At 41.7% G+C, this 27,988-nt stretch overlaps 1 protein-coding gene across 1 annotated transcript in view; it reads left to right on the plus strand.

Annotated features, from left to right (window-relative positions):
• dgki (diacylglycerol kinase, iota) overlaps positions 1-27,988 on the plus strand; it is a gene marked incomplete at both ends in the record, with an annotated part of 232,815 nt that overhangs the window by 167,434 nt on the left and 37,393 nt on the right. The window contains 5 exon segments of the mRNA XM_084330996.1: positions 5,619-5,679; positions 6,451-6,564; positions 16,904-17,029; positions 23,010-23,088; positions 24,607-24,662. Of these exon segments, the coding sequence (XP_084187122.1) occupies positions 5,619-5,679; positions 6,451-6,564; positions 16,904-17,029; positions 23,010-23,088; positions 24,607-24,662 (436 nt within the window).

Genomic DNA, 27,988 nt, shown 5'->3' on the forward strand with positions numbered 1-27,988 from the left:
AATAATAATAATAATAATAATAATAATAATAATAATAATAATAATAATAATAATAATAATAATAATAATAATAATAATAATAATAATAATAATAATAATAATAATAATAATAATAATAATAAACTTTATTTGTATAGCACCTTCCATACAAGCGGCCCAAAGTATTTCACAGCAGGCATAAAATGAGCATAAAATTGGCAGAATAAAAGCAATGCATAAAGTGCAGACATAAAACCAGCATAACATTGGCAGAATAAAAGTAGTGAAATAAAATAGCTCCCATTTTACAGTACAATAATCACGTTTAAGCATAAAATAGATAATCTAATAATCAGCATTATTATGGATGAAATCAGTCACATCTGCTAAAAATATGCTTGTGAGATTACCTCGGCATGAGGTTCTGTGGTTCACCTTGAACAGGGTCTTTCCAACATCGATTTCTTGGGTCTCGAGTTGAAATAGATATTTGATAGTCACTGGGAACTATTCAAATACTAATTGATAATCGCCCACGTTAATGTATGGTTTTGTTTTGACTTAATAGAGAACGTGAGATAATCCAACAAGCGAGCTAGCTGGCGCTAATGGTCCAAGCTAATGTAAAGCATTAATTCAGAAAGTTTTACTGATGCTTGAAATGTGTAAACGTTGCTACCATGTAACATCCTCAGTCTCTCTTTCTTCATCTTTATTTTCTGTTCCCCCAGCTGTTATGCTACCTGGCTAACTAGCGAGCTGCAAGCAATATTCGCATAAACCATTAGATCTTTTATAATTCATTAGAATTTACGAATATCGATGCCCATCCCTAATACTCACACAGAGATAGATGGCACTTGGATGCTGCTTTATTGCCTGCGACACACGCAAGACGTTTTACAGAACGTTACTAGTGAACGCGGGTTTAACGTAAAACTCAAAATACGAATCGCCAACAGAAGTATCCGGGTCACTCTCCAACGCCAGCGAGCCTGTGTGTGCGCGCTCTCTCTGTTTCCAGGTCAGTGTGTGTCTCTTCACTCCCAGTCTCACTGTGGTATAGGAGACACAGAGTTAATCAACCTGACATGCTGCACCTGCCCCAATTACCCCCCCCCCCCACCCTACCGCTGCTTGGGCTGAGTCACTCCTCACTGACTCACTTCTGACTCACTCCTGTGCCCCTCCTCCCACGGACAGGTTCACTTTTCTTTGAACCCAGGCCCTATTTCTGCATCGTCTGGCAGGATATTGACTAGCACAGACCATACAGTGGTCTCCAGTTCCAAACGCTGACTCTAGTGTAGAAGAGTGGTGCCTTCCTACATCACGTTGGTCATTCTACCACTGGGGTGCTGTTTGTACCAACGACCAGGGGTGTAAAAAGTACCCAGAAATTATACTTAAGAGAACGTATGGGTACCGTCTCAAAATCGTACTCAAGTAAGAGTCAGAGTATCTGGCTAAAAACACACTTGAGTAAAAGTCAAAAAGTTTCTGTTTTTAAATGTACTTAAGTACTAAAAAGTCAAAGTAAAAACCTTTTTTCTGACTGTCTATTCTTCTGATAGCAGGTGTTTAATCAAAGATCCCCACTTTCTAGTCTTGCACAAGGACCAATCAGCATGGGGATGGGCGGGTTCATTTTCCATTGATGGGGATTTGATTGGCTGTTTTTAAATAAAGTGCGGCCGCAGGATTAATAACGTTAACGTTGGTTCGGCCAGAGAAACAAATTAAAATGGTTGGACCTGCGAGATTTGTACTTTGTACTTTGTAGGTCTGCATTTTAAATGTAAGGAGTACATTTTCTCTGAAATGTAATTGAGTAAACGTACAAGTATACAAACCTAATAATACTCGAGTAAAGTACAAATCCCCAAAAACAGTACTTAAGTATTGTAACTAGGGATGTTCGATATTGGCTTTTTTACCGATACCGATATACCGATATTGTCCAACTCTTAATTTCCGATACCGATATCAACCGATATCAACCGATACCGATATATGCAGGGTCCCCCCCCCCCAAAAAAAACTGAATAATTTCAGGTAATTAACATTACATATCTCTTGTCGTGGAATTAACACAACATTATGCATACTTTTGACAATAAATAAAATCTGAATTAGTTCTTACTTGCTTGCCTGGGTAAATAAATGTTAGATAAATGTAAAAAAAAAAAATTATTTTTAATTTTTTTAAACCGATACCGATCATTTCCGATATCACATTTTAATGCCAATATCGGGCGATAATATCGGTAGGCCGATAATATCGGACATCCCTAATTATGAAGTACAATTACTCAAGTACTATATACACCCCTGCCAACGACCACCAGCGATTTGCAATAGAAACAGCTGTCCTGTTGTAATTAGCATAACGTATAGACTGGGGGACGTTCTGTCCTCGAAGCGTTTGAAAGGTCACTGCAGTCGGTGCTCTGAGGCTCAGACGTCAAGGTGTGCGTTTCAACCTGGAGACTACCTTCATTGTTGGCTTCAGTAATGAGAAACCTAGCACTGTGCTGCATCCTCTCACCAGGCTCCAATCCAACACGGCCAGTGTTTCAGCCTTAAAAAAAAACATGATTGACCTCCTTTTCCTCCAACAGAAAGCTCACAATATAATCATATGTGTCTTGATGTGTTCTACTGAGGAAATGGTTGCAATACCATACATCATATCAGCTTACAATTAGTTTAAGGTACACACTACACACTGGGCATCTTAGATAGCACAAAGCCTATGCTAGAGATTAGGGATCCTCGATATTGGCTTTTTTACCGATACCGATATACCGATATTGTCCAACTCTTCATTTCCGATACCGATATCAACCGTTATCAACCGATACTGATATATGCAGGGTTTCCCCCCCAAAAAAACGGAATAATTTCAGGTAATTAACATTACATATCTCTTGTCGTGGAATTAACACAACATTATGCATACTTTTGACAATAGAAAAAATCAGAATGTGTTCTTACTTGCTTGCCTGGGTAAATAAATAAATTAAAAATTAAAAAAGATTTTTTTTTAGATTTCTTTTTTAAACCGATACCGATCATTTCCGATATCACATTTTAATGCCAATATCGGCCGATAATATCGGTAGGCTGATAATATTGGACATCCCTACTAATGATCACTGTTCGATGGCATTACAGATTCTACCTTAAAACGAGATGAAAAGAGCATGTCTGTGAAAGGCAAGAGAGACAGACATGTTATTTTTTACCTACTGTGGCTTAGAGATGAACTCTGGCGCTGACAGAATATGTCAACAGTCACAGCTGGCTCCACTGGATTGGAAAATAGGTCATTGTTGAAAAACAATGAGCTGATTCTCACAGCCGCCATGTCGTCCTCTGAACCCAGATCTGTTCCAGGCACACGGCGGAACTACAGTAACTGTTTGAGTCGCCATGTCGTCCTCTGAACCCAGATCTGTTCCAGGCACACGGCGGAACTACAGTAACTGTTTGAGTCTTAAATTAACTGCAAACTGACTGCATTTATATAGCGCTTTTATCCAAAGCGCTCTACAACGTATGCCTCATATTCACCCACTCACTCACACAGTCACAACACCAACTGTTGCCATGTAAGTTAGGAGTTAGGGCTTAACACATTGGGCGTCAATAACGTCGTACAACGTGTTTCAAGGTCATGCTAATTCTGCCAAACCACGGCGTACAACGTTATTGATATCATATTTAATTTCTTCGCCATGGTATTCATAATTCCCTCACCCAGCCTCGGCTGATACAGTGGGAGCCTGCACAACTCTGCAACGCTTCAATACTGCCGCCTGGTGGATGATCGGGCAAGTTACAACCGGAAATGGATCTCTGGTGATCTCCGTGCATCTGGGAAATGCGTCCGCCACTCACATATTGTTGCGGGACTCTAGACACACATCCGTGTATATGGATCGCTGCCACAACTCAATAATTGATATGATTTGGGCGTTTATTATTATTATACAAACCGGAAATGGATCTAGTAGATCGCCGTCAAATAAGTGGGATCTTTTTCCTCCAGTCTCATCGGCAAACGGTAAGAGGACAGTAACGTTACTTTCAGCGTGTTTGTTTATTATTATTAATGCAAACTGCTCTGATCAATATATCACCCATACTACAAGCATTTACTGACGATCACGGAATTATAAACGACCCCCCCCCCGTTCATCCGCGCATGATGAGTCATAACGTTTAGGATCATGTACAGTTGACATTTTTAATATAGCGTGTATCGGCAACAAACGGCAGTTGATAATCTATATATGCGTGTATGCCTATAACTCACGTTCTAGGAATTACTGCAGAAAACGATAAAAACATATTTATATTCTAGACGGTATTTTCGTATGAATCTATGAATGAAAAAGTATAACGTTCCTACATCCTGAACGATAGATAATCGATGTTGAATGGGCCATAGTAATGTCAATTTAGCAATACAATTTAAAAAGTTATAGCCCTGCAAAGAAGGTGAACATCTCCATAGGCTTAGAGTGGTGGCAGAGAGTGGTATGAGACTCCGTGGCAGTTAATGTGTTAAGTGTCTTGCTCAATGACGCTGCCGGGAGGAGACGGAATCAAACTACCGAGCGCTGCACAGCCTCTGGCCTCACAGACCTTTCACACATCACTCGTTCATTTATTAGCACCGTGGGTCCTATTTTGTATACGCACATTTATAAATATTGACAATACATTTAATCTGTTTATTTATACCAGGGCAAACAAGAAAAGGAAAGCTCATGGCTCCCATTGGCCAGTGGCCGTTGTGACAAGTCGCTGGAATGTTGGGTTGTGTCGAGGTTCTGGTCATACCGGTGTGGTTGTAATTCTACAAGGGTTAACTGGATATTTAATTAATTGTGTTAATAGAATAGAATAGAATAGAAATGCTTTTATTATCCCGAGGGGAAATTTGACACTGCAAATCGCTCAACATTAAACATTTAGACAGAACAGGTCACGAATAAGAATAACAACACAAATCAAATTGCCTAGGAATAAGAATAGAATAAAATGGAATAAAATATACAGTAAATAAATACAGTAAACGTTATTAAGGCCTACATCTTCAATGTTGAGTATTAACTTCCGATTTCTGATGCTTTCTGTTTTTTTTTCTTCTTTTTATATTACTAATTACTTTCTTTATTATTTGTATTGTGTTCTTGTGAGGACCCCAGGAAGACTAGCAGTCATTAATTTGGTAGCTAATGAGGATCCTACTAAAAACAATAATTTAAACCATTCAGATTCAATTCACCTTGAAGATAAATGTAAACTTCTGTGTTCAACCGCTACTGTGTTCCGCCATCTATCAGCGTGTTGTTTAGGGCTTGTCCCTCATAGTCGATTAGTCGATTAATCTGCGGTTTTAGTCGGTTTAGTTTTAGTCTTTTTTTTGTTGAATAAATTATTTCCTGAATGATTATAATCCCATCTCTGGTAAGCACTAAATGTTTGTATATCACTTTTCAAAACAGGGTTACAAAGAGCTAAAAGGGAAGTGAGACATTTAAAGTAAATTATAACTGATTTAGCTTGTCTGAGATTATCAGGCAGGGTGTTCCACAACTGAGGAACTGTATGTTGTATGATTCCAGGTTGGAGCTGTACAGGAAAGTGCCAAACCTGAGGATCCTGGCCTGTGGAGGAGATGGCACGGTGAGAGACCGTAGTAATAGTAGTAGTAGTAGTAGTAGTAGTAGTAGTAGTAGTAGTAGTAGTAGTAGTAGTAGTAGTAGTAGTAGTAGTAGTAGTAGTAGTAGTAGTAGTAGTAGTAGTAGTAGTAGTAGTAGTAGTAGTAGTAGTAATAGTAGTAATAGTAGTAATAGTAGTAATAGTAGTAATAGTAGTAGTAGTAGTAGTAGTAGTAGTAGTAGTAGTAGTAGTAGTAGTAGTAGTAGTAGTAGTAGTAGTAGTAGTAATGGTAGTAGTAGTAGTAATAATAATAGTAGTAGTAGTGGTAGTAATAGTAGTAGTAGTAGTATGTATGTATGTATGTATGTATGTATGTATGTATGTATGTATGTATGTATGTATGTATGTATGTATGTATGTATGTATGTATGTATGTATGTATGTATGTATGTATGTATGTATGTATGTATGTATGTATGTATATTTGTACGTTTGTACTTTGTATAAATTGTGCACTGTTCTTGTTGAGTTGAATTAATGGAAAATGTATTTAACTGAATTTAAACTGAAGTGAATCTATGTATATAAATCTCCCATGGCTATGCAACCAATCCTATGCGAGTAATGCTCTCACATTTGTTACCCTCCCCTCTCTCTCTCTCTCTCTCTCTCTCTCTCTCCCTCTCTCTCTGTGCGTCTATCTCTCTCTCTCTCTCTCTCTCTCTCTCTCTCTCTCTCTCTCTCTCTCTCTCTCTCTCTCTCTCTCTCTCTCTCTCTCTCTCTCTCTCTCTGTAGGTGGGATGGATCCTCTCTGCTCTAGACGAGCTCCAGATGAACCCCCAGCCCCCCGTGGCTGTACTTCCTCTTGGAACAGGAAACGACCTCGCCAGGACACTCAACTGGGGTGGGGTGAGTCCTGACCTGTTCCTAGCATTTGCCACTCTTTGGGGCTTCCTGGCTTTGCAAATAACAAATAACATGACGTTTTTTTACTGGGACCTGTGTTATGTTTGGACTATGTTTACGTAGAAGTCTCTCTTTTTACTCTAATGCTTGGTACAAAGTCGGTCCTTGTCTGAGAGAAATAGGCAATTAAATAATTTTGATTACAATTCAAATACATATGTATATATTATGAATTGTAATCTAAATTATTTAATTGCCTATTTCTCTCAGACAAGGACCGACTTTGTACCAAGCATTAGAGTAAAAAGAGAGACTTCTACGTAAACATATATATATATATATATTATTATTTGTTTAATAAAAAGCATTTGTTGCTTTTTTATTTTTATTTATTTTTATTAAATTTTTTTACACATGTATGTTGAAGTTGGCAATGCTGTTTGGGGGCCATTATGGGCCATGTAATAAATGTTTTGTGTGTAATACCATGTTTAAATATAAAGTCCACTTTATTTTGGCAATGGGAGTGGGTTTCTTCATTGAGCGCTTATCCTTATCATTAGGGCACAAGTATCTTGTGTTTTATTATAAATTCCCACCCCCAATTTAGTTGTTAGACCAATCCCCTCCCTGGTCGTTGCGCTGTCTGTCGGTTTGGGGAGGGTGTAAACTACCACATGCTGCCCTACTGTCAGTCTGGGGAGGGTGTAGACTACCACATGCTGCCCTACTGTCAGTCTGGGGAGGGTGTAGACTACAACATGCTGCCCTACTGTCAGTCTGTGGAGGATGTAGACTACCACATGCTGCCCTACTGTTGGTCTGGGGAGGGTGTAGACAACCACATGCTGCCCTACTGTCTGTCTTGGGAGGGTGTAGACTACCACATGCTGCCCTACTGTCAGTCTGGGGAGGGTGTAGACTACCACATGCTGCCCTACTGTCAGTCTGGGGAGGGTGTAGACTACCACATGCTGCCCTACTGTCAGTCTGGGGAGGGTGTAGACTACCACATGCTGCCCTACTGTCAGTCTGGGGAGGGTGTAGATTACCACATGCTGCCCTACTGTCTGTCTGGGGAGGGTGTAGACTACCACATGCTGCCCTACTGTCAGTCTGGGGAGGGTGTAGACCACCACATGCTGCCCTACTGTTGGTCTGGGGAGGGTGTAGACTACCACATGCTGCCCTACTGTCAGTCTGGGGAGGGTGTAGACTACCACATGCTGCCCTACTGTCAGTCTGGGGAGGGTGTAGACTACCACATGCTGCCCTACTGACGGTCTGTGGAGGGTGTAGACTACCACATGCTGCCCTACTGTCGGACTGGGGAGGGTGTAGACTACCACATGCTGCCCTACTGTCGGACTGGGGAGGGTGTAGAGTAGACTACCACATGCTGCCCTACTGTCGGACTGGGGAGGGTGTAGACTACCACATGCTGCCCTACTGTCAGTCTGGGGAGGGTGTAGACAACCACATGCTGCCCTACTGTCTGTCTTGGGAGGGTGTAGACTACCACATGCTGCCCTACTGTCAGTCTGGGGAGGGTGTAGACTACCACATGCTGCCCTACTGTCAGTCTGGGGAGGGTGTAGACTACCACATGCTGCCCTACTGTCAGTCTGGGGAGGGTGTAGACTACCACATGCTGCCCTACTGTCAGTCTGGGGAGGGTGTAGATTACCACATGCTGCCCTACTGTCTGTCTGGGGAGGGTGTAGACTACCACATGCTGCCCTACTGTCAGTCTGGGGAGGGTGTAGACCACCACATGCTGCCCTACTGTTGGTCTGGGGAGGGTGTAGACTACCACATGCTGCCCTACTGTCAGTCTGGGGAGGGTGTAGACTACCACATGCTGCCCTACTGTCAGTCTGGGGAGGGTGTAGACTACCACATGCTGCCCTACTGACGGTCTGTGGAGGGTGTAGACTACCACATGCTGCCCTACTGTCGGACTGGGGAGGGTGTAGACTACCACATGCTGCCCTACTGTCGGACTGGGGAGGGTGTAGAGTAGACTACCACATGCTGCCCTACTGTCGGACTGGGGAGGGTGTAGACTACCACATGCTGCCCTACTGTCAGTCTGGGGAGGGTGTAGACTACCACATGCTGCCCTACTGTCAGTCTGGGGAGGGTGTAGACTACCACATGCTGCCCTACTGTCAGTCTGGGGAGGGTGTAGATTACCACATGCTGCCCTACTGTCTGTCTGGGGAGGGTGTAGACTACCACATGCTACCCTACTGTCAGTCTGGGGAGGGTGTAGACTACCACATGCTGCCCTACTGTTGGTCTGGGGAGATGTAGACTAGCACATGCTGCCCTACTGTCAGTCTGGGGAGGGTGTAGACTACCACATGCTGCCCTACTGTCAGTCTGGGAAGGGTGTAGACTACCACATGCTGCCCTACTGACGGTCTGTGGAGGGTGTAGACTACCACATGCTGCCCTACTGTCGGACTGGGGAGGGTGTAGACTACCACATGCTGCCCTACTGTCGGACTGGGGAGGGTGTAGACTACCACATGCTGCCCTACTGTCTGTCTGGGGAGGGTGTAGACTACCACATGCTACCCTACTGTCAGTCTGGGGAGGGTGTAGACTACCACATGCTGCCCTACTGTTGGTCTGGGGAGGGTGTAGACTACCACATGCTGCCCTACTGTCAGTCTGGGGAGGGTGTAGACTACCACATGCTGCCCTACTGTCAGTCTGGGGAGGGTGTAGACTACCACATGCTGCCCTACTGACGGTCTGTGGAGGGTGTAGACTACCACATGCTGCCCTACTGTCGGACTGGGGAGGGTGTAGACTACCACATGCTGCCCTACTGTCGGACTGGGGAGGGTGTAGACTACCACATGCTGCCCTACTGTCAGTCTGGGGAGGGTGTAGACTACCACATGCTGCCCTACTGTCAGTCTGGGAAGGGTGTAGACTACCACATGCTGCCCTACTGACGGTCTGTGGAGGGTGTAGACTACCACATGCTGCCCTACTGTCGGACTGGGGAGGGTGTAGACTACCACATGCTGCCCTACTGTCGGACTGGGGAGGGTGTAGACTACCACATGCTGCCCTACTGTCTGTCTGGGGAGGGTGTAGACTACCACATGCTACCCTACTGTCAGTCTGGGGAGGGTGTAGACTACCACATGCTGCCCTACTGTTGGTCTGGGGAGGGTGTAGACTACCACATGCTGCCCTACTGTCAGTCTGGGGAGGGTGTAGACTACCACATGCTGCCCTACTGTCAGTCTGGGGAGGGTGTAGACTACCACATGCTGCCCTACTGACGGTCTGTGGAGGGTGTAGACTACCACATGCTGCCCTACTGTCGGACTGGGGAGGGTGTAGACTACCACATGCTGCCCTACTGTCGGACTGGGGAGGGTGTAGACTACCACATGCTGCCCTACTGTCAGTCTGGGGAGGGTGTAGACTACCACATGCCTCCTCCGATACATGTGTAGTCACCAGCCGCTTCTTTTCACCTGACAGCACTTTGGGATCCCAGCGAACAAAAAGTGCATTACAAATCCAATCTATTATTATTATTATTACAGCGAGGAGTTTCACTGGGAGAGCGTAACGCGCATGGAGGTTCACAATATCTCCCCCAGAAGAACCCCTTCCTGCTGAACGGGCACTAGGACCAGTAGGAGTTGCTATAGCAACGACCAGGACTCTTACCCCACTAAATTCCCACCCACAAACACTACCAATTGTGTACATAGGAACAACTGACCGAGCTGGAGGTACCACTGCCGGGGATTGCGGTGGTGGTAGGCGAGTGCTACGACCTCTACACTACCCAGCCGCTTCAGTGCTTAGACCTCTACACTACCCAGCTGGTAGAAGTCCTCCATCTTGCATTAGTACTACAGTGGTCGTCATGGTAGAAGTCCTCCATCCTGCATTGGTACTACAGTGGTCGTCATTGTAGCAGTCCTCCAACCTGCATCTATCCTGCATTTGGTAGCACCCCCCCATTCCCCAAACTATGTCCTGTATTAGTAGGCTACTGCTGTACAGTACCATTCCATTAACTCGTCATCACTGTAAATGAGGGAAACCTCAGTGCTTTCACGAGTATAAATAAAGGTTTGAATGAATTCCTTTCTATGGAAGCAACAGTGCAGTATTACTGTAGCAAGGATATAAAAAATGGGACATCATTGTTACATCTGTAGGTGCCAGTGGAGATAACGATGGCTATTATGAATTGTATGAAATGTTGCTGTGTGTGTGTGTGTGTGTGTGTGTGTGTGTGTGTGTGTGTGTGTGTGTGTGTGTGTGTCATCTGTCCATCTCTCCTTTCCTCTCCTCTCTTCTTCTCGTCTCTCCTCTCCTTGTCTCCTCTCCTCTCCTCCTCTCCTATCCCCCTCTGTCCTTCTCAGATCACCTCTCCTGACATGTCCTCTCCACTCCTCTCTGTCCTCTGCTCCTCTACTCTCGCCTCACTTCTCCTCTCCTCCTCTATCCCCTCTCTCCTCTCCACTCTGCTCCTCTACTCTCTCCTCACTTATCTTCTCCTCCTCTCTCTCCTCTCCACTCTGCTCCTCTCCTCTCTTCTCTCTACCCTCAACTCTGCTCCTCTACTCTCTCCTCACTTATCCTCTCCTCTCCTCATCTCTCATTTCTCTCTCCTCCTCTCTCCTCTCTCCTCCTCTCTCCTCTCTCTCCTCATATCTCCTCCTCTCTTCTTTATTCTATCATCTCCTCCTCTCATCTATCTCCCTCCTCCTCTCTATCTCCTCTCTCCTCTCTCTCCTCCTATCTCCTCTCTCCCCTCTCTCCTCTCTCTCTTCCTCTCTCCTCTCTCCTCTCACTCTCTTCCTCTCTCCTCTCCCTATATCCTCTCTTATATCCTCTACTATCCTCCTCTCTCCTCTCTCTCTCCCTCCTCATATTTCCTCTCTATCTCCTCCTCTCTCCTCTCTCCCATCTCTCCTCTCTCTCCTCATCTCTCCTCTCCCTTCTCTTCTCTCTTCTCTCTCTCCTTTCTCTCCTATCTCCCCTCTCTCCCCTCTCCTCTATATCCTCCTCTCTCCTCTCCTCTCTCTCCTCTCTCTCTTCATCTCTCCTCTCCCTATCCTCTCGTCTATCCTATACTCTCCTCTTGTCTCTTCTTTGTTCTGCAGCTAAACACTCCGTTATTCACCACTGCACCTGTCCACACTTCCCCACGAATGTGTGTGTGTGTGTGTGTGTGTGTGTGTGTGTGTGTGTGTGTGTGTGTGTGTGTGTCACAGGGGAGGCCGTGTTGATGAGTGCTACTATCATCAGATTCTTATCTGTTACACAGCCTCCTGAGTGTGTGTGTGTGTGTGTGTGTGTGTGTGTGTGTGTGTGTGTGTGTGTGTGTGTGTGTGTGTGTGTGTGTGTGTGTGTGTGTGTGTGTGTGTGTGTGTGTGTGTGTGTGTGTGTGTGTGTGTGTGTGTATGTTACAGGCTTAGTGTTGGTAGTTTAAAGTGATCATTATGGTGTCACTGACGAGGACTGAATGGCTACTTACTGAAAGACCAGTAATTTACTCTGTGGGTGCATGAGTAACAACTGTGTGTGTGTGTGTGTGTGTGTGTGTGTGTGTGTGTGTGTGTGTGTGTGTGTGTGTGTGTGTGTGTGTGTGTGTGTGTGTGTGTGTGTGTGTGTGTGTGTGTGTGTGTGTGTGTGTGTGTGTGTGTGTGTGTGTGTGTGTGTGTGTGTGTGTGTGTGTGTGTGTGTGTTCTCTTTGTGGTGACTTCGGCATTGTGAGCGAAAGATAGAGGGGAAGGTAAAGAGAGAGGAAGATGGAAAGAGAAGGAGAAAAAAATAGACGGGAGAGTGGGAGCGATAGAAGGAGGGGCGAGAGTCAGTGCGGGAGAGAGATGGAAAAGCGAGTCAAAGACAAAATGAGAGAGAGAAAGAGAGAGGGAGAGAGCTAAAGAGACAGATCCTTTTATGGATCTACTCATAACCCTATAAAGCATAGCCAAAGGTTTTCCTGGACATAGTGTTATATTTAACCCTCTAAAGCCTACAAAGGTTTTCCTGGACATAGTGTTATATTTAACCCTCTAAAGCAGGGGTCAGGAACCTGTTTGACTGGGAGAGCCATAAAAGCCAAATATTTCTAAATATATTTCATTGAGAGCCATATAGTATTTTTAACGTATAATAAATTAAATATGTCTTACTTTTAATGCGACTTCTGGTGCTGCATGGTTTTGCTGATGGCCTTGTAATCTGGTTCATACGTGGTGAGGTTGAGCTTCATGCAGGCGTTGAGGCTTCCATCAGTTAAAAGTGAGCGTAGGTTGGTCTTAATGTTCCTCATATGCGAGAATGACTGCCCACATGCATATGTAGAGCCAAACATGGTCAATACGGCAATACTCACGCTGCATTGTGTGGTATGTCACAGGAAGCTCGTTCCAAGTTTTAAGAATCAGCTGGTCTTCAGGTTGAAGACTTTAAATTTCTGTCCACTTGTGTTCCCTCGCCAGCTCTGCTCGCTATATCTTCAGCTACAGATACTATTGGCTGTATCTTCAAAACTAATTTCTGTTTACTTTAAAATGACACAGTATTTTATTAAGAAATATCACAAGTATTAAAAAAAAATAAAGAATTTACTCAAAAATGTCTGGGAGCCATATGCTGTCACCAGAAGAGCCATATATGGATCGCGAGCCATAGGTTCCCGACCCCTGCTCTAAAGCCTACAAAGCCAAAGGTTTTCCTGGACATAGTGTTATATTCTTCGGACAAGTGGCTCAGATATTTTACTTGTCCGAAAGCTAAACTTACTTGTCCGAAAATAAAGGCCTATTAAAAAATGTATTAAAACGACAAGAGATTTGGACAATTATTATGCGCCTATAGTTGTTATTACGGTATAGTTGTTATTACGGTATAGTATACGCTATGGTGAAAAACACCATTCAAAGAAATAATTGTATTTTTATTTGAAATAATTTATTATTAGGCTCATTAGATCAACAGGTAACAACAAAACAACCAAAATAATAACAATATTGTAACACCTTTCTTATATTATTGTCAGAGTAATACTGTGTCTGTGTGTGTGTGTGAGAGAGAGAGAGAGAGAGAGAGAGAGAGAGAGAGAGAGAGAGAGAGAGAGAGAGAGAGTGATGAATGAGAGAGCGAGCATCAAATCTCAGTCAGTTGCCTCAGTCTTTGTTTCTGTAGAGAAAGAGAAAATAAATTGATTTAGTGAAAAGGCTCCCAGGTGGAAATATTTCACAATCATTATGACATACAAATAAAAAAAATATATATATTGTTAGTGTTAATGATGTCTTGTAGATTATTATGGATATTTGCAACTCTATTCTTTTAAGGACTGATGGGGTATGAAGTAATAAAACATGTAGTGAAAAGTACAGAAATCCAAACTGGCATTTTCGGTGGCAGCGTAGTCATACAACAGACACTGTGATGTATTGGGTCTGCATTTGAGCCTCTTGGATGCCGTATTTGAGTGATCACAAGTGCGTCACACTAGGTCCGGAAGTCAAGACAAACACAGTTGTACGCCGGACTCCGATCTATCAAGCTAGAACACTAACTAGCAGCTGACTACTGTATACAGTTCCAATAGACTAACATTACACCGCTGTGATTTTAATGCGTCCTTACCTTAGACTCGAGGGTTGTACTAGGGTTGGATGCAGTTCCCTGTTGGTCAGTCTGTGTCTGTTCTCCATCTTCTTCGGTTGTTTTTAACGTTATCCTCTTCAAATATTGCAGCATGTTTCAGAGTGCTCCCTTGACTGAGAGAATGGCCAGTATCACAGGAACTTTTATTAAACATTCTGATATTTTCGCGCGTCTCATGCCACTGTCACTGTCAACTACTAAGCGAGCACTCAGACGCTCACTGTTTCTCCGGGACAAGTAATATTGACGTACAGAGATTGAGAGTTTCCAGTGTGACACTGTGAGACAGGCACTTTCTGATCAGATGGAATAATGTTACTATTTGTTTGGGGAATATATATATATATATATATATATATATATATATATATATATATATATATATATATATATATATATATATATATATATATATATATATTATTTTTTACTTGTCCGTTCGGACAAGTTAAATTGTATTATGCTTGTCCGACCATTTTTTTTACTTGTCCCGGACAATAGGACAAGCCTTAATGTCAAGCCCTGCTTGTCAATTCTAGGAGGTATCAGTGTCACTATCAAGTGTTATAGATTTTATGATTCAGGATAACCTACCCTTTATTTCTGGTGCAGTGTAAAGTCACCATCATACATTACCTTTGTGTGAGCATACAATATTTGACATAACAAAAAAACTTAAATGTATTTGGACATTGTTCTGGGCATTTTATAGCAGACAATACCTGTAACGTTCTCAGGCCCAGCCCTTGGTGGGCCGGTTATGATAATGACATTGGACAGTGGTCTCCCACCTGGTCCCCTACCTCCCTCTAGTGGCCAAAGGAGCCAGATGGTGCGGCCATCTTGGTCTGGTTCAAGATAATAGAGTTAATCTCGAATTATTTATTATCTTGGGCCATCCCTGTCTTTGTTTGATGTCGTCTCCCTGTCTGGTTGTTGTGTGTGTTATTGCTTTTTGTGTCTAGTTAGTTAGTGTTTATTGATTCTGTGTTTTGGCCTGGCCCTGCCAGGTGTTGCTCGTTGTAATTAGTGTTTGTATTTAAGTGTGGGTCTGTCATCACTCCTCGTGGCGTCATTTCCTCCAGTACCCTCCTTGTTACCCCCACTTACCTCCGTGTTCCCTTGCCCGTCGTGCCTTTCCCGTGCCTTGCTTCATGTTCTTGAGTGTTGTAAGTAGGTTATGTTTTCCGTTTTCATTCCTCTTTTGTTTCTCATGTCTCAGTCCGTTTTGTATTAGTGCCAGCTCTGCTGTGTCTGTTATGTCCTGTTTTGTAAACGTGTCGTCTGCCAAGTAAAGTCAAGATATATCCATGTTACCCTGCCGTCTCTGCCTCCTCCCTTCCTAGTCTGCATATTGGGTTCTCCTCTCCTTCCCTGGCCTCCTAAACCTAACAAATACCCACGTCCCTCTTTCATACATGGGGTCCCACGTCCCAGCCATGAGCCATTACAGCAGCCAGCTCAGGTGAACATGTTTGGCTGGACAAACTAGTTTTGGATACATTTGTGCATTATTCTACGTGTGGGCAGTGTACCCAAATAACTGTGGGGAAATTAAATGTGACCCAGTGCACCTACCAAGCCCAGCACACAAGCTGAGGTGAAACTGTAACTAAACTGTATTGCACATTGCACATTGCATTTTTACCCACTGCTAATTATTACACATTGCTCATTGCACATCACAGAACATACTTTTTTTGTAGTTTGAACTGTACATAGCCATTTTGTTATTTAAATTTGATATAGTATAATATCTACATTCTGTTATCTGCACTGCACACTCTTTTTTTTAGAACTGTATATAGTCATCTTGCTGTTATTTTATCTTATTTTATTTGTATTCTATGCTCATTTATTTAATTTATATTATATTGGATACTGCTATGGTCGGAGGAACCACAACAACGTGAATTTCACTATTTTTTTGACGTGAGGTAAGGTAAGGTACTGAATGACGTGACAATAGAGGAATAAAGGAATCTGAATCTTAAAAAATAAGAATAAGAACTCCTCTTCTTCCCAGGACAAGTCAAATCAAGTGAAGTGAAGTGTTCCTTTATTAAACCCCTTGGGGGATATGGAGGAGAGCTTACAGAGTGGGAGGTAAACAAAATACATGTTGGTTCTCTCTTGATGGTCCACACTTTGTTCCATAGACAACTCTTCACACCTGTGGAGCCCCTTCTTACATACCTCTCTTTGTCTGAACTATGCCGATATGGAGAACTCTTATGTGGATGTTTTCTTTTTAGCATTCTGCACCACAGAAGACCATGTGTTGGCCCTGACAGCCCTGCTGTGCTGCCTATACCTGGGTGGACTGAAGCTCTCTGCAAAAAAAAGGCCCAGATTGAACAGGATGAGATTGCTTTTTGGGGCACCGTTTGACAGAGCAGTTTGTGTAGATTGCACCGCCTGTCATCTGCTCCTTTGAACGTGGCTGGAATAAACCTCACCCACTATCCTCCCCAGGACTCTGGGTCGTATCGTTGTGTTTCTTTTCCTGAGAAACGCTTTGTCTGCTGCTGGGGTCTGCTTCATACCTTACAATATCCAGTACACCATCAGAATTCACTCCTCTCTCTCTCTCTCTCTCTCTCTCTCTCTCTCTCTCTCTCTCTCTCTCTCTCTCTCTCTCTCTCTCTCTCTCTCTCTCTCTCTGCAGGGTTATACAGATGAGCCGGTGTCTAAGGTTCTGTGCCATGTGGAGGATGGTTCCGTGGTCCAGTTGGACAGATGGAACATCGTGGTGGAGAAGAGCCCTGCTCAGCCCGAGGAGGGCACACAGAAGGTGAGGGCTCATTTAGGGGGTCAGATTTAGATTGTGTCTGGGGATTAGGATTGAGGTGTTAGGGGTAATTTGGGGTGGGGGATAGGAAGGCTCAGTATTCCATCTGGACAGAGCCCTGCTCGACCAGAGGGGGGAATAAAGAAGGTCAGAGGTCATATATGGGTCATTTATGGTTTTGATTTAAAGAGACCCTAAAAATAATCAGTTATTTCAATAAGGAATTAATTTTTTTAATCATGTTTGCCTCCAGAATCCTCTTTTCCACTATTAATGTACTACTCAACACTGCCCCTACACCTCCTCAGTCATCAACGGTTAAGTGTGAAGAACTTGCACTATTCTTTAACAACAAAATAACCTTGATCAGGGCCAGCATTACTCATGATGGAAATAAAGTTGATTGCGGCAAACCGTGCAATGTAACCATGAGAAGTTTCACATGCATCACATTAGATGTACTCTGCAAAACTGTCTCAGAATGTAACTCCTCCACCTCAGACATTGACCCTATACCTACAGCTTTCTTCAAACGGGTATTTAATAGTGTTTCAAGCCCTGTGCTAGATATCATAAACACTTCCCTTAGGACTGGTATTTTCCCGGATGCCTTTAAAACAGCAGTTGTAAAGCCATTACTAAAAAAACCTAACTTAAATGGCAAATTATCGTCCAATATCCAACCTACCATTCATTAGTAAAGTACTTGAAAAGATAGTTTCAGTTCAAATAAATTCCTTTCTTGAAGAAAACAACATCTTAGAAGAATTTCAGTCAGGATTCAGAAAATATCATAGCACTGAAACTGCCCTCACCAAAATAATCAGTGACCTCAGACTAAACTCTGACGAGAATAAGATCTCCATCCTTATCCTGTTAGATCTCAGTGCAGCATTTGATACAATCGATCACGATATTCTAATCGATCGTCTTGAAAACCATGTCGGTTTCTCAGACCATGTGCTGGGCTGGTTTAAAACATACATCAGAGGGAGGAAATTCTATGTTAAACTAGGAGATCACATGTCTGATATATACGACAACAACTATGGAGTTGCACAAGGGAGTTGCTTAGGTCCTTTACTCTTCTCCCTTTACATGTTACCGCTGGGTGATATCATCAGAGAACATAATGTAGATTTCCATAGCTATGCGGATGATACACAACTGTACATATCTGCTGAACCAAATGATACAGCGATTAGCTCCATTACAGACTGCTTACTGGCAATAAATAAATGGATGAGTAAGAACTTCCTGAAACTAAACGAGAACAAAACTGAAATTCTAATTATCGGCTCCAAAACTAAAAAAGAAACATTAATAAAGAACCTGGGGGGACTAACCCCTTGGATCAAATCTGAGGTCACTAGTCTTGGGGTTATCATAGATTCAGAACTGAACTTCAATTCTCATATTAGCAAAGTGACGAAAACATCGTTCTTCCATCTCAGAAATATAGCAAAAGTACGACCATTTATTAATCAGAACGATGCTGAGAAGCTAATTCATGCATTCATATCTAGCCGGTTAGACTACTGTAATGCACTTTTCACAGGTCTCCCTAAGAAAACCACAGAGAGGCTTCAGCTAATCCAAAACTCTGCAGCCCGACTGCTAACTAGAACCAAAAGGAGAGAGCACATTAGTCCAGTCCTAGCCGCTTTACACTGGCTTCCTGTAACATTTAGAATTGACTTTAAGGTCCTTCTCCTTACATACAAAGCTCTAAATGGACAGGGACCTAGCTACATCGCCAACACTCTAATAAATTACACACCAGCAAGAACACTGCGATCATCAGCTGCTGGACTACTAGAGGCTCCCAGAAGCAGTCAAAAGAGGATCGGTAATGCAGCCTTTATCAACTATGCCCCAAAACTATGGAACAAACTACCCCAAAACATCAGGGAAGCCAACTCGCTAGACATCTTTAAAAGACAGCTTAAAACCTATCTCTTTGCTCAGGCATTTCACTGATAGATATCTGCTACCACCTAGTGGCAAGAGGAAACATCAGGGATATCCTGAGTCCTGACACAACTTGTATTTATTCTTACCCTGCCTACTCTTTTACACTGCCTATCAAATTCATGTGTCGGTTATTGCACTTTTTACTTCTTACTGATGACTATTTTTAAACTGAATCATTTTAAACTATTCTTATTATTTGCTAGATCCAAATGTGAAACACTGTGATTATTTGTTCATGAATTACAGGAGTATTACTGAATAGAGAGCCTATTAGGATGCTAGATCCTAATGTGAAACACTGTGATTTGCCATATCTTGCTATGCTCGCTCATGCCTGTATTTTTATGTCCGTCGGTTATTGCACTTTTTACTTCTTACTGATGACTATTTTTAAACTGAATCATTTTAAACTATTTTTATTATTTGCTAGATCCAAATGTGAAACACTGTGATTATTTGTTCACTATTTTTAAACTGAATCATTTTAAACTATTTTTACTATTTGTGTTACTGAAAACTGTAAGCGGAGAGCCTATTGGGATGCTAGATCCTAATGTGAAACACTGTGATTCTACCTGTCTATCTTTTTATGCTCGCTTATGCCTGTATTTTTTACTGTTGTGAAGCACTTTGAACTGCAACCTCTGTATGAAAAGTGCTATACAAATAAAGTTATTATTATTATTATTATTATTTACAACGCTGTTGAGATTACAGGCAACAGACAAAATAACAATACAAATAATAATAAAATAAAATCAGCTTAGACAATAGACGTTGAACAAATACGACAATAGGACTGTTTTAGGGTCGATTTATTTGGCTTTAAGGTGGATTTATTTGGTGCATGGGTTAGGATTTATGTGTTAGGGTCACTTTGAGGCTTGGGCTAGTGGGATAGGAAGGTCAAGTGGTTCAGACAGACTTTGCTGGTCCCTAGTTGTTGATATACAGTAGCTATGGTACATCACTGAAATTAACTTGCGCCCCTGTTATATGCTGTTGTATTTTTCTTGTATTCTATAGTAGTAATCTGGGCCTCTTGTTATATGCTGTTGTATTTTTCTTGTATTCTATAGCAGGGGTTCCCGCCGTGGGGGGGGGGTCGCCAGATGATTTACAAAAAAAATGGTGGGGGACCCCCCGCTTAAAAAGTGGCCTGACTGGGGCTATATTTCGCACTATATTTCCTGGCCTGAATGATTTCCCCAGTCTGGCCCTGGTTAAAAGCCTCCAATGCTTATTAGTGTGTGTGCGTTTGAACGTTTGCATGTTTCAACCATACATTTCCATTTATAAAAAATAAAAAAAGTATAATAAACTTTTTTTTGTATACCTCCTATAATAGTGGGGGTTGCGGCTCTCTGACACTGTTATTTCGGGAGTCGCGGCCTGAAAACTTTGGGAACCCCTGTTCTATAGTACCTACACCTAAGGTGAATGTCTCTCCTGTCATCATTAGGGGGCAGGAGGTTGAAATAGTCCAGTCCTATAGATACCTTGGCGTTCACCTGGACGGTAAGCTGGACTGGAAGCAGAACACATATGCTGTGTTTAAAAAAAGCCCAGTCTCTGCTCTTTCATCTGAGAAAAATTCATTCTTTTGACATCAGCAGGTCACTTCTCTAGGTAGTAGTGTCCTGTCAAGCGAACCAGGACTAAACTGAACACCATTTTATCTTTTATAGGCCACCACAGGTTCAGTATTTTCGATGCTCTGCGAAGCTCATTTAGTAATAGATTGTTGATGCCTCAATGCTCTACTGAGCGATTGAGAAGGTCCTTTGTACCTGCTGCGGTAAAATTGTTTAACGAATACCGATAGCACTGTGTTAAGAGGCTCTCCTATTGTGTTGTGTATCCTGTAGTGTATTGTATCATGTAACTGTGTCTTTCATGTTTGTATATGTGTATTCGCTCTGGTGGCAAACCATGTTTCCCCTCGGGGATTAAGAAATAAACCATACCATACCATACCACATGTAATCTGGGCCTCTTGTTATATGCTGTTGTATTTTGCTTGTATGCTATAGTACCTACACATGTAATCTGGGCCTCTTGTTATATGCTGTTGTATTTTGCTTGTATGCTATAGTATCTAAACCTGTAATCTGGGCCTCTTGTTATATGCTGTTGTATTTTGCTTGTATTCTATAGTATCTAAACCTGTAATCTGGGCCGCTCACAAGAGCTGACAGCAGTTCTAAATTTCTCCTGGCGCTCAGAAGATACAGGAATAAGCTTTAATCAGCAGCAGCCGGGGGTCGTTGTAGCAGCCAAGGATTAGGCCGTTAATTCTGGAACTAGGGGGTTTTAAACCGATTGAACCTATGAGTAGATTGGGTACACGAGGGGGCATTCTAAAGCCCAGAGGTTAGTGTCAGGACTTAGGTGAGGAGGGGAACAAAAAGAAAAGGAAAATAAACCTTAATTATTTATTTACCTGAACATTGGTTTTGGTTGTCGCCAGAGGCACAGAGGCGGTAAAGTGGACTCAATCAATCAATCAATCAAGTAATGAATCAACTTTCCCTTCATATTAGTCCATCCATATAACACTGTATGATAGCCATGAACAAGAATTGTATATACCATATATATATATGTATCTACATTTGTTTGACTATATCTGCATTCCTGTTTACAGACAGTACCTGTATACATACCTATATATATATATATATATATATATATATATATATATATATATATATATATATATATATATATATATCTGTATATATATCCCATACCTACTCTTACTAGTTATACCACTGGCCAGTATGGCTTACTACCATAGTGTTTTCATCCCTGTACATAATAATACTGTATATACATCAGATTAGCATATTTACTCAGTAGCTTGTTATATGTAAATATATATTACATTTAATCACTTGTACATTGTACATTGCAATTTACTGTTACCTTTGCGCTCTGGTTAGATGCCATCTTCTTTCCGTAGTACTGTATTTGTGCTGTACGATGACTATAAATTTGTATAGGAAAAAAATATATTCTCCTAAGGAGGGTAATTGACCTATCTGAAACCCCGCCCTCTTTTCTTGATCCTTCAAACCACAACCGTCGCTTCCCTCAGACCATAGTTTGTGAATTGTTTCCAGCGCTGGCTTCTGATGGCTTTTAGTTTTTTCGCTGGTACCCTTGCAACGATAGCAGCCATGACCAGCACATCCCTCAAGCTAGTGTAGACCACCTAGAGCCAGACCGAGTTAAAGCCAGGACCAGATCTCGAGTCAAGACCAAGACACACCTTCACACACACACACACACACACACACACACACACTTGACCTCTGTGCAAATGATCAGCATCCTAGGGCGAAGACTGTGGCCGTGACAGCCACCAGAGCGACCAGTACTGTATGTTGGCAGTAGTTAGTATAGTCATATAGTCATATTCTGCTCTGTGGCCACCTCAGCTTGCTCTGAAAGTATTCAACAAATACTTTGTTATATAAAGCCTGTCTATGATCGACATGCACTAGTAGTCTACTCCTGTATGTTTCAAATAAGTGTATAATGTTTATTGGCTATGTGTCTGTTTCCACAACACCCCATCTCTATCTCTTTCTTCTCTATCTATCTATCTATCTATCTATCTATCTATCTATCTATCTATCTATCTATCTATCTATCTATCTATCTATCTATCTATCTATCTATCTATCTATCTATCTATCTATCTATCTATCTATCTATCTATCTATCTATCTATCTATCTATCTATCTATCTATCTATCTATCTATCTATCTATCTATCTATCTATCTATCTATCTATCTATCTATATCTATCTCTCTTTCCCCATGTCACTCTCGCCCTCTCTCTCCCTGTCTCCTCCTCTATCTCTGACCCTCCTCTTCCTCCATCTATCTCTCTTTCTCCTCATCTATCTCTCTTTCTCCTCATCTATTTCTCCTCATCTCTCTCTCTCTCTCTCTCTCTCTCTCTCTCTCTCTCTCTCTCTCTCTCTCTCTCTCTCTCAGCTGCCTCTGAATGTGTTCAACAACTACTTCAGTTTGGGGTTCGATGCCCACGTTACCCTGGAGTTCCACGAGTCCAGAGGTCAGTCATCTCATTGATTTCAGTGAACAGTATATAGTATATTTAATTTATATATTTCTCCATTAGAGATCTAAAAAGAAATCTAAGAAAGAAATCTGGAAATCAAGTCACTTTGCTTTGATTGATGACATGTTATAAATAGAATCACTTTGTTTTGATTGATTGTTGACATGTTATGAATCAAGTCACTTTGCTTTGATTGATTGTTGACATGTTATGAATCAAGTCACTTTGCTTTGATTGATTGATGATATGTTATAAATAGAATCACTTTGTTTTGATTGATTGATGACATGTTATAAATAGAATCACTTTGTTTTGATTGATTGTTGACATGTTATGAATCAAGTCACTTTGGTTTGATTGATGACACGTTATGAATCAAGTCACTTTGTTTCGATTGATTGTTGACATGTTATAAATCAAGTCACTTTGCTGTGATTGTTGACATGTTGTGAATCAAGTCGCACATTGCTACTTTGTAAATACTACTCTGAATCTAATTGGATCGGTTCTCTTAAAGTGCCTGCTCTGCGCTTGTATTGGTCAAGCATCTCAAAGTGGGAGGGCTGATCTGACACCAGGCGTAGTGAGGTGCATCTGGTCATGTGATGTGCAGTCTGATCCTAGGTCATTAGAGGTTGTATAAGAGATGTATTTTTAAACTCTTAAACATTTTCTATATTGAATAACAATTTGTATTATGTTTATTTTCACCAAATTCTTCAATAAACGACTGAACAGGTCTTAGCATCGCTACACCTTTACCCTCATTGAGAATGCAAGGTAAACTGTAAATTACAGTAGCAACAAGTACACATTGATATTTAGCAGGAATTCCAAGTTGACAGCTTCTATTTAAGGCTGAGACAATATGCCATTTGGAGGAATCGATAAATCGGGACAAAATTATCGATAAATATAGATTTTTTTAAATGATTATTTTGCATAAAAAAAGAAAAGTTTAAAATCCTTTTTTCTTAGTTTGTGTGTGTGTGTCACGTGCACTCACTGTAGTTTTTGCGATGCTGTAGTTGGCCCACGACACACACACACACACACACACAAACTAACGTTAAATAATATAATTTTAAAAAATGTAAGAAGTGTTTTACACATGCAAAAAAAATCGACAAGTCACGCCACTTATCGATTTCACGCAGTTGTTGATAATTATCGATAAATCAATAAGTGGTCTCAGCCTTACTTCTATTCCTTCAAGACGTGTCAATACCTACTCAGCATTCTGTGTACGCTGAAGCTAAAGATGTCAAGTTACCATTATTGGACCATGATAGGTTCGACCTATTAGTGACTTCACACATACAACTCAGATATCTGGGAAGTACAGAGAAGCTCTCTCTCTCTCCAGGGGCAGAATGTGAAAAAGACACTCTGGTAACAAGTTCTGCACAGATAACAATGTGTATAGTTAATGTCACGCCTCCAAGAGGGACATGGAGTGGAGGGGATCTTTAACTACACCTTTCTGTCCTCTGCTCAACTCTATCTCTCCAGAGGCCAACCCAGAGAAGTTCAACAGCCGCTTCCGTAACAAGATGTTTTATGCAGGGGTGAGTTCAGACACACACTCATGTACACACGCACACACACACACACACACACACACGCACACACGCACGCACACACGCACGCACACACGCACGCACACACGCACGCACGCACGCGCACACACACACACACACACCCTCTCAAGGAAAAATAAATGAGAGAAGAGAGGTGGAGAAAGACTTATTTTAGCTGTAATAAGTACGTCTTCATTGTGCAATTGTGACACCGCTACAGTACCACACAATATGTAGCTTACAATCAATACAGACAAATGCAATACATTAACACATTGAGGACGGAGCACGAGTTTATACGGGTTTCGAATCCATGCGTTGTGGACAGAATCACGTATAAAGCCGTGGCAAGTTGTTATTGCTTTTATTCCATTTTAATAACCGATTCAAGGTCGCGGAGCGGCATTGCAGATATTCCCTAGTCTGTGAATTCGAGAAGGTGCAATACCGGCCAGATCCTCTTAGGGGCGCCATCGCGCTACTGCAATGTGCCCTGTGGGCGAACGGATAACTTTTTTTCCCCCTTTCAATGGAGATTTTTAGTAGCCGGATTCTGAATCAGAATTCTGTACTGCGGATTACGTATCGAATCGCAGATTTCACCATGCAATAAGGGGATTTATCATCAGCCAATGGACATATCGATCTACCAGATGCCGATCGATAACGGGGAAATGCTCGGGGGTATCCCACCGGCTCATGGTAAGATCTTTTTCCCGTAAATTACAGCCGGATCAGAGCTTGCTATGATACGCAACCAGCCGATCAGCATATGTGGCTAGTTACACGAACACTGTTATTGGTAATCAATAATAATAAACGACGTCCCCGCCCCCCCCCCCCCCCCTTTCATGCATACATGCTTTGGGACAGTCCAGATCATATGCAGTTTTAGTTATTTATGTTGCATCTGTAAAAACGGAAATGCCGTTGGATATAACGTTAGCAGCTATTAGCCATTTATCTAGCCTCCCAGAAAATATACTAGCCCAAATCCGGTATAAAGCTTATATTCACGGCGCTATAAAATGGGAACCAATTGATGCATTTTTTTTTCTTTTTTTTTTTTTTTTTGAAGGGACGGTTTATGAACTCAATTGACAATGAGAATGGACAGATAGCAATACTATAAAGTATAGATTTAGCGCTACAAAAAGCCACAGGTTTGTTTACAAACCCCGGTCCTCTTGCCACTAATTAGACTAAGCCCAGTGGTCGCGAAAGTGTTAAAGCTACAATGTGTACAATTGTTGATCACAGGTTTAGCTACAAAACACATGGTAATAATGTGGCCATGGCCACAGACCAGCAGTGTAGAGATGGTCCCTTCTAAAGTTCCACAGAGAGCCTCTCCCTTTTAACCACAGAAGCTCATTGTGGAGCTCTAGAGGTAAACGAAAGGTCGCCGGTTCAAATCTTGGCACTGAGGAGGGTATATTTCAGCTGTAAGCTGGTAACAGAATTGTGGTTACTGGTTAGTAGTATCTATATGCCCTTGAGCAAGGCACTGACCCCCCAAACTGCTCCAGGGGCGCTGGACTGCACACCGGCTCTGGGCTTGGACCGCTCTGATTAAATGCATGTGCGTGGGGACTGTGTGTGTGTGTGTGTGTGTGTGTGTGTGTGTGTGTGTGTGTGTGTGTGTGTGTGTGTGTCTGTGTGTGTGTGTGTGTGTGTGTGTGTGTGTGTGTGTGTGTGTGTGTGTGTGTGTGTGTGTGTGTGTGTGTGTGTGTGTGTGGACTGTGTGTATGAACGCAGTAGTTGTATTAGTCCGCTTACTATAACTCTTTGACTGTTGAAGATCTTTGAATGTTCAAACAAGCTTAATTCTTGGTTATGATATTCTGTATTAGGGATGTGGGGGGGATTTATACAGTAATAGTTTATCTATATGTATATATATATATATATATACGGTATATATATATATATATATATATATATATATATATATATATATATATATATATATATATATATATATATATATATATATATATATATATATATATATATATATATATATATATATATATTAGGGATGCTCGATATTGGCTTTTTTACCTATACCGATATTGTCCAACTCTTCATTTCCGATACCGATATCAACCGATACCGATATATGCAGGGTCCCCCCCCCCCCCAAAATGGAATAATTTCAGGTAATTGACATTACATATCCCTTGTTGTGGAATTAACACAACATTATGTATACTTTTGACAATAAATAAAATCAGAATTTGTTCTTACTTGCTTGCCTGGGTAAATAAAGGTTATATAAATTTAAAAAAAATATATATATATATATTCTTTTTGAAAACCGATACCGATATTTTCCGATATCACATTTTAATGCCGATATTGGCCGATAATATCGGTAGGCCGATAATATCAGGCCGATAATATCGGACATCCCTAATATATATATATATATATATATATATATATATATATATATATATATATATATATATATATATATATATATATATATATATATATATATATATTGTCAAGCAAATAATAATTAAAACCTATTTAAAATTATTATTTTCTTGACAATCCCATTGTACTGCAATAAAAAGTATTGGAATGAGGTGAACAGACTAGATATATCACAATATGTTGCAATACCATGATTCTAGTACTGTGATAATATTGTATCGTGGGGCCTCTGGTGATTCCCACTGCTACTCTGTATTACAACCAATTCAGTGTTCAAACTAATTTGATTGTTGTGGATGTCAGGATTTGGTACAGATTTTGTCTCTCTTGGGCCAGGAGGTGTTTAGCAGGCTGTGACGTACAGGCATAGAGACAGAGGTGTTTAGCAGACTGTGACGTACAGGTGTAGAGACAAGGTGTTTAGCAGGCTGTGATGTACAGGCGTAGAGATAGAGGTGTTTAGCAGGCTGTGATGTACAGGCATAGAGATAGAGGTGTTTAGCAGGCTGTGACGTACAGGTGTAGAGACAGGTGTTTAGCAGGCTGTGACGTACAGGCATAGAGACAGAGGTGTTTAGCAGACTGTGATGTACAGGTGTAGAGATAGAGGTGTTTAGCAGGCTGTGATGTACAGGCATAGAGATAGAGGTGTTTAGCAGGCTGTGACGTACAGGTGTAGAGACAGGTGTTTAGCAGGCTGTGATGTACAGGCGTAGAGATAGAGGTGTTTAGCAGGCTGTGATGTACAGGCATAGAGACAGAGGTGTTTAGCAGGCTGTGATGTACAGGCGTAGAGATAGAGGTGTTTAGCAGGCTGTGATGTACAGGCGTAGAGACAGAGGTGTTTAGCAGGCTGTGATGTACAGGCG

The sequence above is a fragment of the Notolepis coatsorum genome, assembly GCF_963971535.1.
Source record: "Notolepis coatsorum genome assembly, chromosome: 15".
NCBI lineage: Eukaryota > Metazoa > Chordata > Actinopteri > Aulopiformes > Paralepididae > Notolepis > Notolepis coatsorum.